The 14,282-nt window shown below is 41.8% G+C and overlaps 1 protein-coding gene across 1 annotated transcript; it reads right to left on the bottom strand.

Moving 5' to 3' along the window:
• Positions 1 to 1,422: 1,422 nt before the first annotated feature.
• On the bottom strand, positions 1,423 to 13,942 carry LOC142201137 (kinesin-like protein KIF20A). Its single transcript, XM_075271962.1, has 19 exons — positions 13,891 to 13,942; positions 12,928 to 13,067; positions 12,131 to 12,214; positions 11,729 to 11,848; positions 11,499 to 11,637; positions 10,034 to 10,218; positions 9,617 to 9,692; positions 9,346 to 9,504; positions 9,071 to 9,182; positions 7,349 to 7,420; positions 6,861 to 7,007; positions 6,554 to 6,716; positions 5,981 to 6,142; positions 4,805 to 4,944; positions 3,686 to 3,851; positions 3,417 to 3,495; positions 2,284 to 2,339; positions 1,830 to 1,940; positions 1,423 to 1,683 (listed from the first exon to the last, which is right to left on the bottom strand). Exons 1-19 carry the CDS (start codon positions 13,940 to 13,942, stop codon positions 1,423 to 1,425), a joined length of 2,424 nt encoding a protein of 807 aa, XP_075128063.1.
• Positions 13,943 to 14,282: the final 340 nt, after the last annotated feature.

The following is a 14,282-nucleotide window of genomic DNA, read 5'->3' as shown; positions in this document are numbered from 1 at the left end:
CCACCACCAGCACCTGGATCTCCTTGGCCTCCGATCAATAGAAGGTTTTCCTATTCAGACATCCTGCTGAATTACAGAGGATTTATAGAATCTCTAATTTACAACTGTCACAACTTTCAGAATTGCCATACAGGCAAGTAGGAGTTATGGAAAGTGTACATAGGAAGCTACTCAGTTTCCATTACTACTCTTTACCTCTATGGGAATTATGGAAATGGTATAGAACAGCCATCTGTTGTCACTTCCATAGTTCTACACCTAGTGGTTTGGTAAAGTATCCGCGTAAGCCCATCTTAACCAATCAACAAAGACTAGGGGAGCGAAGGAGACAGACTTATTCCATATATTCATATTATGTTCGATAAAACCATTGCTTTTAAAGAGTTTGTCTAAGTTATCTTCACTAGCCGGTAGCTGTCCCACAACAGGCCATATGGGATACAGCACATTCTATTTGTCTGATGTGATGGTGCCATCTAGTGGCATTCTCTATAACAGGCACTGAATTTAGTAAAGAATACCATAGTACCTTCCATAAATATTACCTTACAGTTATGACCAGGACTGGTGTACAAGGAGGGATCAGACCATTTAACAAAGAACCACCTGCAGGTGTCTGGAGCTTCCAGATGGAGTACAATATATACAAAAGACAGAAGACTTCTCTCTGCATATTTTAAGAAGAATGTGGGACAAAGTCCCTGAATGCTAGCGTGACTGCAGTGTTAGAGTAATATGTATGTAAACTTCCTTCCTTCTCTCACACTTTGAGATTTTCCATTAATAAGACCATATTAGACAAAGAAACAAAAAAAAAAAAGCCCTGCAAATGTCTTAATTTTGGAGTCTCTCTCCCCCCCCCTTCCCATCTTAGTATTGGCATTCGCGTGTCTCGATAGGTTGCTAGTGGATAAGACCATGACCATTGGAACAGAATGGACCAGAAGCCCCCAGAGAGGGAAGGGCATCATGGAATGTATTCAGATGTCACTCAGTGCTTTCCACTGCAGGCTCAGCCCCACAATCAGTTGTGTACATGGGGACTTAGCTTCTATGAGAGACCGGCATCCATTTGCCCATTAGACCACACTTACCAGGTACCTGAATATCAAGAAATAGTGTAAGGACACCTCTTCAGCTCCTCATAACCTTAACAATATTCAGACAAACCGTTCGTTCACCTTAGCACATTCTGCCTAATACTAGACTACCTCAAGAGATACCTTTAGCATAGGTTATCAATATCAGAGCCCACAATGCTTCTATACAAATCTCACTGTGCCTTCTAGAATAACCCTTTAAACATTCAACAAGGTGTTGAACAAAGACATTAGAGGGTTAAAAGTTCAAGTGTTTTATTTAACTTATATAAAATAATTAGCCCAATTATACATATAAATTACTTAAAATAAAATCAGCTTCTCACTTATTACGAGCCAGCAAAGGTTTTTTCCTAGCCAAGCCTGTAGTTTCCTCGTTTTTTTCCACACTTTTCGTCTTCTTTGGCGTACCCATGCTGTGTTTAATGCTGGAGAACAATCCCTTCTTGGGTTTTGGGTCACAGATCTCCACAGCAGACACAAGCTTCCTACTTTCATTAAGCTGTCCCTGAAGATCTGTTACTGACGCCTCCAGCTGAATGGCCCTCTCTGCCAGACTCTGAAGACCTCGGATTTCATGTTCCTGTATATTAAAAAAAATATATATATATATATATATATATATATATATATATATATATATATATATATATATATATATATATATTGTATTAATTTTATTACAAAAGGTAATACTAAGACCAAAAAGTTAGAACTATGTAGGGTCACCTTAATTTTTAAATGCTGCTTCAACATGTCATTTTCTTCAGCCAGTTGTCTTCTATTCAGATCAGCTTCCTCCCGAATGTTCTGTATCTGCACCTTTAAACCGATTATGATCTGTTACAAATAGAAATGATGATATGTGAATGCCCCTTAGCAGGTCTGAAGTGAATAAACAAGGTGAATAAGATATTCCCCTGGTTGCTGTGTTACAAGGACAGAACTTTGTTCGATCACTGAAGTTATGAAAAATCCATCCCCTATAAATAGGATTTCATGTAATAAAACAGGCGCAGGACCAGAAGACTCCAGCTAAGCCCTGCGCAGTCATACCTGAAGTGCAATGGAGGCGCAGTGTCATTTTAAAACGTGCCTTGGAAAATTATAGGCCAAGTGTTCCCAAGGAATCTTTGGAAAACTGAACTACCTGGAGAATCTCTGCTTTTAAAATAAAGGTTACCTTTTCTTTCTCTTGACATCTTTTGGTCAATGCATCCAGCACCCCGGAGACAGAATCTAGGGATGAGAAGAGAAAAATAAAAAATAAAATTAGATAGTCTCTATGTGAATAGATCTATGGTATTAGCACATCTCTATTGATATTATGATTTAGACATTTTATTGCTTCCAATATGGCTGCCACAAAAAAAAAAAAGCTTGGGGAGTCCTTTGTAGGTTTCCAAATACAGTGTGAAGATTTGTTATCGCTAGATTGATACTAGTTCAGAAAGTTGGGGACCCTGGTATATCTGAAAGAGATTCCAAGATATTGTAGTAAGACATAAATCTTTGTGACAACTTCCTGTATGAAAAAGACTGAAATAAACCTGTATTCCCAGACAGTGTCTTAGGGAAGATACTAATACTAAAAGATGAATTCAAAACCAAAAGCATAACCCTTCTCCCTCCCAAAAAGACATTTCATGCATAGGCGACATCTTAACAAATGTAGAACATGTGAATGTCCCAGGAATCTTACAGTCCTTAGAGTTGGGGACCCTGTCCATGGTCATTATAAAGGATCAGGTTTTGCAGCTCCTTACATTACAGGGATAGGTTCTGTCTGAGGGTAATGAGCTCCTGGTTATAAGGTTTCATAGATTTGGAAGTCGTCTTCCTTCCTGCAGGTTTACTTTACAGAGGAGAAAGTCCCACACACAAAACTTTCTCCACAGTTTTCAAAAGCAAACAAGATGGAAGAAAGATTCTCTGGGGATGAGGGGGCTTAACATTACAATAAATGGAGATTGGTGCAGACAGAAGGTGCACCATCTGCATCCTTCAGTATTACTTTTGCAGTCCATTGTTCTGATCTTATGGCAGATCAGAACAGACAAAATAGCAATAGTGTGAACCCAGCCTTACAAGGCAAGTTTGAGACTAATCAGGTCCCTTCACGAGGTGTTGTGTAACAGTACTGTAACTCCAAGATTACCATTATTGTGAGCAATTAGACATTTTCTCAACTGGCCAATACCAGACCAAACTTTTCTTTTGACATATCTGAGATGTGAGTAAGCACCATGACTTTCAATACATACAAAATTTTACAGATGCACAAAACTAAATTTTGCAAGGCAACAAAGTACATACCCGCGCAGTTTTCACCATCACCTGACTGCTTACGCAGATCCAGAGCAATCTCCAGCTCTTCAATTCTTCGGTCTCTCTCCTGTAGAGATGAAGTAGTATTAGAGTACAGGTCACAACCCTTAATCCACAAATATTGTCCTAGTTGTAGATACTCCAACTCTGACAGTAATTTTTTTTTTTTTTTTTTTTTAAACAGTCCCATATGGGCCCAACCTTGAATATCCAATACAAAATCCTTATGGCTAGCTATACATATAAGAAATACCAACCTCAACTTTTTCTTGCTCAGCCTGAAATTCATCTAGAGGAACATAATCCTCTTCAAGTTCTTCCAATGCCTGCCGATGGGCATGGCTTTTGATGGCTTTTTTGTACATTTCCAACCTGTTCTCCAGTTGCTCCTCTGTAGTTTCTTTGAAGTCCTCAAATCGCTTACTAGGATCACATGGATAAAATAAAAAAACGCACATGAATAAGTCCACATTACATAAACTTTTTTGGAGACAACTTTTCACCACCTCATCCATTCAAGTTCTTAGCAGGAGTCATTCTGCTGATACCAGCACAGTGAGTTTTTTTCTGTGATTTCCACCATTTACGAGCAAGAAGCTCAGTTAGCTTTGATGCCTGATGTGCTATTTAAGCTCTGTAATGTCAGGTGGGCGATGTCAGGCAGGGGATGTGATTCAGGGTACCAGAGGCAGCCAGTGTCAGAGCTCAGAATCACCCCCCTTGTCTTCTCCTGCCTGGCACTGCAGAGCCTAAATAACATATCAGGTACCAAAACTAACAGCATTGGCTTCTTGGGAATGGTGGGGGCAACGTTGAGTGAATAGCCTACAAGTAGTTTCACATCAATGCCTTGACAAAGTAGCGCTACAGCTTAGGCTCCATTCCCATGGAGTAACGCGCCGCTCATTTAGACACAAACACGTGTCAGAGCGCAGCGCTTCAAAACAGATCCCATTTATTTCAATGGGTGCCGGCTTACGCGTGCGCTACACATTGAAATCAATGGGAGGCTTTATAACCCATTGATTTCAATGGGTAGCGCACGCAAGTTGGCACCCATTGAAGTCAATGGGATCTGTTTTGAAGCGCCTCGCTCTGACGTGTCTAAATGAGTGGTGCGTTACTCCATGGGATTGGAGTCTTAGGGAGTTTTACCTTACAAGATATTTAGCCGAGTCTACATCTGATCACAGAGCACCCACCGTTCACTGTATGCAGAAGGTCCAGGGCCACGGTTTTCTTCTATACAGGACACTGGAGTGGACCAGTTTTTTTTTTTTTTTTTTTTTTTCTCTTGCCATCTGAGTATTTTTATTCTTTTTTAGAACATAAACCTTATCTTTGCATACACTTCTGGAAAGTAAGACCGCACATACCTCCAAGTCTCATCAAGGTGCACCATCTGCTGATACATGGCTTCACCCATTTCTTTCCTTATCTGCATTTCAAGCAGCAGTCTGCCTTGCCTTTCAGACATCAGCTTCTCCTTCAACTCTTCAACTCTCCTCAACAGATCCTGTAAGAAACAAATACAAATACAATACACACAATGGATAATACACAATACAATCCAAGCAACCCTCCCAAATACCCTTTAGGAAAATGGTCTAGCTGTACACGTGCTCTTAATAGGAAGATGCAAAAGACAGACAGCGACCCCTCCACCTCTCACACAGTCAGTGTGTACCCCGATGAGTCAATAACCTTGAAACAGCCATCTGCAGATGGATCCCACTCCCTTTTGGAAGAGTTATCCTTGATTAGCCATTTTTCCCAGATTTTTTTTTTTTTTAAAGAGATTGTGCTTTAAAAGGGGTTGTCCCATCACAAGGATCCTATCTATACTGCTTGTTAATGTGGATGTAAGACTTTTCCTAAATACACTGCTTCAGCAAAACTGCTTTGTTTGTCCACTATCTTACTTTATTCATTTTTTTTTTTGACACATTCCTTGACTTATCTGGTCACAAGTCAAGTGATGCATCTGCCTGCTCTGAGGGGGGAGGGTAGTTTACACTTTGGGGGGGGGGGGGGGGCACCAATTCAGACCTGGCATCCGCTGTAATGGAGAGGCAGATGCCGGGGAGTGTAGACGCCGGCACAGGTGAAGCCAGCAGCAGCAGGAGTGATGCTGCTATTCCAGAGGGGGGGGGGGGGGGGGGAGGAGCGGAATAGCAGCATCGCTCCTGCCGCTGCTGGCTTCACCTGTGCCGGCGTCTACACTCCCCAGCATCCACCTCTCTATTACAGCGGATGCTGGGTCTGTATTACATTGTGAAGGCTGTACGCCCGATGCCTAGTGCATCGGCAGCGCACACGCAGGGCCAGCGGCATAGAAGCGACGACTTCTCGCCGCTGGCTTTGCATATGTAACCCCGCCCACCAATGACGCAACAAAGCCGGAAGACAGAAGAATTTACTGCAGCGAAGACTAGCAAGTATGCGACGTGGGAATACCCCTTTAAGATCCAACCTAGGCTGTGTCTATGGGGTTAAGCAGAGAAGATTAACTGTGGTATACTAAAGAGTACTATAGTGAGCAGAACAGTTACCTCTGCACTCAGGATTGAGATATCCACGTCTTCATCTTCATCCTCAGAAAGAAGATCCTCCATTGACACGTTTGCATCAATCTCGGTTATAACCTTGCCATCCTTTCCAACAATTCTCGGACTCATAAAATCAAAGTTTCGGGGTTGAATTATCTGAACCACCTTAAATTAAAGTATACAAATCTGATTATTTCCAGAGCATTGTGGAGGTCTAAACCAGGCCATACATAAGCTTAGCCAGCCAAGACTGGATTATTATTATTATTTTTTTTTTTTTTTTAAATATTTATAAAAGGTATAAACACCACCTTAGGTATAATTAACACCTTAGGGCAGCAGGTTATGATGAAGTGAGATGAGCTAGAGACAGATAATAGGACATAACCTCTTCTGTGTGCAGTGCATGGGACATCCTACGGCAGCCAGATTGCACCCAATAACTCTGGGCCAACTGAGACTTAGAGAGAGTCATAGCAGCCAGAAATAGGGTTGCTTTTCATGCACACTCCGCTTACTATACAGAATCCTCCTAAAGGTTACGCTTCAATAGCCGGCATCTTCCATTATACTTACTTGTTTAGCAACAGCAGAAAACTTCATAACGTGCAGGGTCTCATCATATGTAGAAGCACATTGATTGATATTCACCATCATACAGGCTCTTCCCTTCCCACAGAAAAATGGCTGAAACAACCTCGTGAGTTTGCTTTCCCTGAACGGGACATAACCAGCTTTCCTAAAGATGAACAAAAAGGAGAAAGAGTTCATTCACCCATTTTAGATGGAACAGACAATTGCCCAATAAGATGCCAAGGGCCTACGTGCTGCCAAGCACATGCACATTGTAGTACTGCACGTTCAGGTGTGTACACAGGCTTACTTTGGGTTCTGGCTCTGCTTCAGAGCTGCAATGCATTTGCCAAGGATGAGGAGAGAGTTATTTATATTTCCAGCTTCTTTCAGTCGGTCACCAACAGTTTGCGTTTTATTACAACGTTCAGATCCCGCCAAGTCACACAAAGACATTCTGCACAAGGGAAGAGAGAGGACATGGCTGTTAAGAAGCGTCTGCCAGAGAGATACAATGCCAGGCTTTTTGAAAGACTTGATCTATGACTAAGGCTACGTCTACACACTGCAGTATGACATTAAGATATTAAAGGTTGCGCTGCCAGTCACAACCAAGAATAATGAACATGGTCATGCAGAAATTCAACAAGATTGGCTCTCTGTTGACTGCCACATCACAGTAGCTTACAGGTTACATTCTTTATCATGGGGTGCGATATAGCAGCATGACTATAAGTCACTGTGTAGCCTTAGTGTTGTGGTCAATAAAAGTGAAAAAAAATAAAAATTCTCAATTACTCTGACACTCCTAGAACACTGGGGTCGTCTCCGTGGCTTAGTTTGAGAAGTCGAATGGTAAAGATACTGTGACTAAAAATAAGAGAAATTAGAACAAGAAACATAGAAATATACACATACAAGTAGCAAGAAAGTTTTTGTAATATGCTCAGTTATCAATAAAAGGAACATAGATGTGATCTGGAGTCTCTAATCCAAGTGGTGGGGCAGTACCTGGTGTCCTAGTGTAGATAGGGTAGCCGGGGCAGGGGAAGGGCTCATTACACAGTAGATTGCTTTAGGCTGCATTCACACAAGACTTATGTCCAGTAAACATATCCATTTAATATTACTTTCTCAGCCTGACCATGGCTGTGTGAATAGAACTCACATCAGGATCAGTAGAGGTTTGTCCCCTATGAACTAATCCATGTTTAGAACTTTAGACAAATCGAAACTCAACATAAATTTTATAATATATATATATATATATATATATATATATATATATATATATATATATATATATATATATATACACACACACACACACACAATTTTTTTTATTTGGTTCTCTAGCCATTTTCTCATACATGTGGTGTCCCTAACTCGGCCACAATAAGGAAGTCCATCAGGTATCCCCATGGTTCAGTTGTCACGTCATAGGCCATGTCACATTATGTTCATCGGTCCTCTGGCTTCAAGTGAATGGGACACGTTGCGATACCAAGCACAGTCATTGTACAAACAAACGCTGTACTTGGCGTTAGACAGGTGTTACCTCTGGAAACTAGTAGTCTGGGTGTTTAAGGAAGTGTCCAAACCAGTCATACATAAGTAGACAAACTTCAGCTCTCCAAGGAGATTGAGATGAAATTATTTTGCATACAAAGATCCAAGTGTATGTGTTACTGTACTGGCAACTACTGGAGAAGCTGCAACCTTTTCAAAACAGCTGATCGGTGGGGCACCCAGGTATTAGGCCCCATTCCCACGGAGTAACGCGCCACTCATTTAGACATGTAAACACGTGTCAGAGCGAGGCGCTTCAAAACAGATCCCGATGTCTTCAATGGGTGCTGGCTTACGCGCGCTACACATTGATATCAATGGGAGGCTTTATAACCCATTGATTTCAATGTGTAGCAGATGTAAGCCGGCACCCATTGAAGTCAATGGGATCTGTTTTGAAGCACCTCGCTCTGACACGTGTTTACATGTCTAAATGAGTGGCGCGTTACTCCGTGGGAACGGAGCCTTAAATCTCTTTAACAGGTGACCTATCCTAACATTCACAATGGGCCTTGGGGAATTTTTGGTCTCCGGTCCTCACAATCACTGTGGGACCAGGCGCCTAGCGATCCGACACTTATCCCCTATCGGCAGGACAGGAGATGTGTCCATAACAGGGAAATAGATTGAAAGTTTTATCAGTTCAGTACTGTAGCGATGCAGCTGTTTGGGAGTCTTCTTCCTCATATCTCATAAGATGCAGAGTTCTATTCACACAAGCCATGTTAAGCTCAGGAAATACTCCCACACATGGGCTGCATTTCCCATATGGAACCCTGTTGGGAGAATACGGCCTTACACCAGGCACAGGACTGAGTAGAGCGGCAATGGTGAATCTCCTGAGACATATACAGACACCTCACTTCAGATTGCAATAACATGTAATTTGATAAAAGGAAAGATTAACAGATATTCATCTTGGGAATTTATAGCATATTTATATAGTCTTACCTTCTACTGGACTGTTGATTCATTTTAGTTGATGCCAAACTTCTGTTCTTGTTGCCAATTTGGAGTATTTTACACGCTTCCTCCGTGCTAGTGATATTAAACCACTTCAGATCTAACAGGTTGCAAAATATATTTTACATATATAAAGAATTCTAATATAGAACATACCTACACAGCGGACCAGAGTAACAGTAATAAGGACTATGGATAAACATTACATACCAGGAGTCAACCTAAGCATCATCCATAGCAAGTGAAAGCATAAGAAACATTACCTTTAACATAAGAAGTGCCTTGCTGATCATCACAGATCTTAAGGACCGGTCTCTTTTGGTTCTTTGAAGTAGGGAACTGGTCCAGTAGGTCATACACATACTCATTGTATATCTCAAAGAAAGCCACCCAGGCAGAGAACTGATACTGGCCATTGCCATCTAGAAATATATCACAGCATTCACATTCTTAGTATTGAGAACACACGACAGTCTGTAGGATTATTCACAACACCTAAACGGCTCAAGTAGATCAATGCTTATTTGGAGTTACCTTGTTCTTCCACTGAGGAATCTTCACAGGTCAGACTCCGCAGATTGCCAGAACTTAAAACAGATTTCATACCATCCTGAAATTAAAAAAATGCTCCAATAGCATTCACTGCTTCTAGTTCATACCTGCGGAATAGAGTCCTATCTGTACATAGATTAAGTAGCAGGGACCAAATCATTGACCTTGCATAAGCTCCTAGATATACAGTGTGCTACCAGCAGATGGCATTTTAGTACTTGCTGCATCTATTCACCAAAGTATAAAGCCGTACTAAAGACATTACAAAGTCTACATCTAGACCCTGCACAATTTATGTGGCCATGCTGCATTCTGAATCCCCTACGAAGGTTATTTTGCTGCCACCTTGTGGACAAGAAACAATACTGGACCTGAAACTTCAGGTTCCTAAGTATTAACCTCTTTTAGGCTGGAAAGGAGAGACGCTTTCATGGTTTCTTCTTGCTTTATTTGAGCCGGATCCAGCTTCATAACATCATTGCCAAGATAGGGCTTGAGGTTCATCTTTGTGTACTGCCGACCTCGAATATGATCAAAGACAACGTCCAGTGATCTAGGCAGAATACCTCCATCTTTTGGTGTTCCTAAGAGGTTGAAATATAAGTTAAAAACTTGTGACTGTCCAGAGTAAAATAAATAGTATAATGTGTACATTTCCTTATTAAAGGGGGTTATCCCTTCTCAAGGATCCTATCTATACTGGTAGCTTATGTAAATTGAAGCCTTTTTCTAAATATACTGCTTTAGAAAGTTTGTCTGCAATGTGACCTTGTTCCTCCCATTGTTACACAGCGTTGCTATAACCACGGACCTGGGAGATAGGACAAGTGATGTCACTTACTCAGTGCCGGCAGGACAATCTGTTCATATAACTGCACTTTGATGATAAAGCAGAGTCTGTTATCTCTCTATGTAAACACACAGATAACACTGAGTCCATTCTGTACAGGAATCTGTAGATTATCTGACCTTTAGAATTGTGTCCCGTTCAGCAGGAGGGAAGGGGAGGAGAAATACAAGAAGTGAGAAACAGACACTGCATACAGCCTGGCTGATACACTGAGATGGGAGAACCCCTTTAAGTGTTACATTCCAAGGCCCCATGTATCAAGCTGCAGCCAAAAAGCCTGCACCTGTACAGAAAACAGCAGTGATTCTATAGGTATCGAAATGCTGAGATTTACAAGAACGCAAAAGTTGTAGCATGTCCACTGCAGATATTTTTCTGCAATTACAAATATTTTGAAGACTCAGACAAAGAACGCACAACCTTCGACCTGGGTACAATATACAGGTACTATATTATACTGGGGTTTTTTGCATCACTCAACCATGTAGACTCAAATGCTTGTCAGTGCATGGCTGCTCAGAAGTAGTTTCCATATGAGAAAGGAGTTAAAAAGCAGAGAAGTATCAATGACAGGCTGCGTAGCCATCTCTGGGTCCCCACTATATCAAGAGATTTGGGTCTCTTGCCCATTCGGTACCACAGACAGAAGTAGTTAAGGCAGAGGCTATTACACAGTTACCACAATACCCATAATATACAGTGGAGAAAGTCACTTACATGCAGGTACTCTATGGAGCCCTGACTGTAGGAGAAGGGAATCCCCATAGGTGGCAGTTCTGGAAGTGGGACCAGCACCTAGGACTCAGGTCAGTTATGGCCCCACCAGGTTTTCTCATGAACCTTACAAGTAGTTTAATAAGACATGCCAGCTCTCAGACTAAAACTGTGTGTGTGTGTGTGTGTGTGTGTGTGTGTGTGTGTGTGTGTGTGTGTGTGTGTGTGTGTGTGTGTGTGTGTGTGTGTGTGTGTGTGTGTGTGTGTGTGTGTGTGTGTAAAACATACTATATTAAATACCTTGAATTGTAAAGGTTTTCCCAGCATTTGTGACACCATAAGTAAAGACAAGTCCATTTTGCCCTCTAGTAAAAGAGACCACCAGCTCCTTCATAGTGCCTTCAAAAAATTCTGCTTGTGTTGTTTCGTCACTAAAGATCTGCAGAATAAAGAGTTAAGAGTTTTTGTGCAAACGGTATACAGTAAAGTCTATGACCAAGTATCCTGCCAAGTACAGTGGCGCCACCTACCTTTGTGAATGTAAACTTATGCACCGACTGCCCGATGCCTCGTTCACAATTTTTCATCGTAGAGGAGTCTTTAGGGGCACAAAGCGCAACGATTTCAGGGTTTTCAATTGTCACACAATCCTAAAAACACACAGAACGTAAGAGTTGCATACCCCAATGAAATTGTAGAAGTGTCTGCTGTATGTTTTTATTATTTTAAGCTGCAGCCATAGACAATCGCTAGCTATTACAGCCGGTCTGTGCAAACCAGTCCCAGCAATTCCTTAGGATGGACATCTTTAGTCTATGAATAGCCAATGTGGAATGGACCCATCATGTCAGATAAGGTTTTGGTAAAAATCAAACATAACCATGTAAACAGAAACCTACACTCAGGGCTAAAATTATTTCTTGGTAACTAACCTGAGATTCATTGTTAGCAAGCTCTGCTTTAGAAAATGGGCGCACTCTCAAGTACACCTTCAGAGGATGAGATGCTGGCGGGTTCTGTCAAAAAGGGATAGAGAAAAAAAACCAAAATGACAGCTTTAGATAGATGTAGTCAGATCCACAAACCATTTTCTGTAGAATTAGGTCAGATAACACGTTGATCATTGGAAAATCAATCTTATTTTAGTAGCATCTGCTTTAAGACCAAGGCTACATATCAACTTTTTTGTAGCAGGACACTTAGGGTGCATTCACACTACGTAACGCCGGGCGTGTATGAGAGCCGTACACGCCGGCGTTACAGCAGACTGCCGAACACTTCCCATTCACTTCAATGGGAGCGCTCGTAACAGCGGCGTTTACGAGCGCTCCCATTGAAGTGAATGGGAAGTGCTCGGCAGCCCTGCTGTAACGCCGGCGTGTACGGCTCTCATACACGCCCGGCGTTACGTAGTGTGAACTTACCCTTAGGGTAAGTTAACATGGAGTTTTTTTTTTTTTTTTTTTTTATTAGGTTCCGGTCCAAAAAACCCCGTGTAAACTCACCCTTGGGCTAAAGGCACACAATAATGATAAACAGGGGCACCTGTTTTCACGGATCCCCAATACAGTTCAGTGTATGAAGCAATCCTTGAAAAAAAGGCAGAAAATAGACATCCAAAATGTAGCTTAATTTTATTATATTAGTTGCAAAAAAAACCACACACACACACACACGTGTATACAAAGCTTTCAGTCTGTTGCTGGGTGATCCATTGTAGAGTACTCACCAGCACGGAGGAGTCAGAGGTAAGTGTGTCCCCTGCAGCGCCGCAGGAGGAGGGATCTAGCACACAGCTCTGTTCTGCGCACACCATGGTGCCGTCATCCCTGGTGTCCATTTGGCCTGGATTTACACTTTGTAGTCTTTCTACACAGCGATTAGTAAGAAATAAAAACACTACAGATTTATAAAGGAAGCCAAGGGCCAAAAAATAGGCAATGCTAACATGCTAGCCATGTCGCAGAACTGTGACCAGGATTTGACCACAAGTTTAAACATAGTACTTTAGGTTTTTTTTTTAAAACACAATGAAAGTGAATTAGCGTATACTTGTCTGAGCCAACACCTTCAGCTTAATACAAGACAGTGATCCCCTGCCGCAGGGTGTTATATAGGACACTGTACACATTTACCGCACATCTGAAACAAGTCTACAGGGTTTTTAGACCTGAAAGCACAGCTTAAGGTAAAAAAAGAAATCCTCAGCACTTACTGAGATCAGGTCGTGCACCGATGGATAGAACACAAAGTCCTGCAGTTATGCGGTTTCCTAAAAACCAGCAGTATACTATAGTCTAGCACTTAAAAAACCACACAGCCTTCAGAAGAGGCAAAGACAAAATCCTATAATCCGCTGCCACACACCTCAGCTACTAGTGACCAGGTATGTCACACACCTGCCTCATATTTCCCACCATTAGGGTGATTCCAGTAATAAAGACTCCTATTGGATAACACGTCTGCCTAATAAACTCTGCTGCCTAGGGTCATCCCCGCCCAGGTCTGACTGTGGACCAGTGGTGTGGGACTCAACAGCTGTGCTTCTGGTCCCCTTCTGCTCCGTGGCTGTTTTTTTGGGCTTCTTGTGTCAGCATTATAAAAGCTGTACTGACTATGATAATAAATATGGCGCCCCCTGTCTGCTGCATTCAGTGTTAACTCTGTGACTTGTTTTTAAAATGGCACTCACCTAATGGTTTGGTCTCCAGACCATAAAGAATTGTCCAATCTGAAGAAGACATCCCTGGAATCTGAATACTGAGCCAAAACTCTCATCAGTCAGAGGATTTATAGAGGGGCAAAGCCTGCAGGGTGGCAAAGTTACGTAGCATATAGTTGGGTTCACATCTGTCTCAGAGTCTCTGCTGTAGTGTTCACTGAAAATCTGCATACCCATAAGCGCTGCACCAATGACTTTTGCATCTGGCAGTTCCAGTTTAAAAGAATTACCATATGTGACCAAAAACAGAAAAAGACATGGCGCGCACATCCCAGTCTTATACATTGATCTAGGGCTTCTCAGCAAATTCTACGTTACTGAACATGAGGTTTAGTATACATATTGATCAATGTGCATAAGCC

The sequence above is a fragment of the Leptodactylus fuscus genome, chromosome 4 (genome assembly GCF_031893055.1).
Source record: "Leptodactylus fuscus isolate aLepFus1 chromosome 4, aLepFus1.hap2, whole genome shotgun sequence".
Taxonomy (NCBI): Eukaryota; Metazoa; Chordata; class Amphibia; order Anura; family Leptodactylidae; genus Leptodactylus; species Leptodactylus fuscus.
Note: the sequence above shows the minus strand (reverse complement) of the source record. Positions and strands in the feature narration are given on the sequence as shown.

Excerpts from the sequence above, each read along its gene's own strand:
- LOC142201137 (XM_075271962.1), bottom strand. The coding sequence starts at position 13,942 with ATGTCTTCTTCAGATTGGACAATTCTTTATGGTCTGGAGACCAAACCA. Across the intron at positions 7,421-9,070 it reads AATCAACAGTCCAGTAGAAG|TCACAGTATCTTTACCATTC; the intron begins GTAAGACTATAT and ends TCTTATTTTTAG. Across the intron at positions 4,945-5,980 it reads TCTCAATCCTGAGTGCAGAG|GATCTGTTGAGGAGAGTTGA; the intron begins GTAACTGTTCTG and ends TGTTTCTTACAG.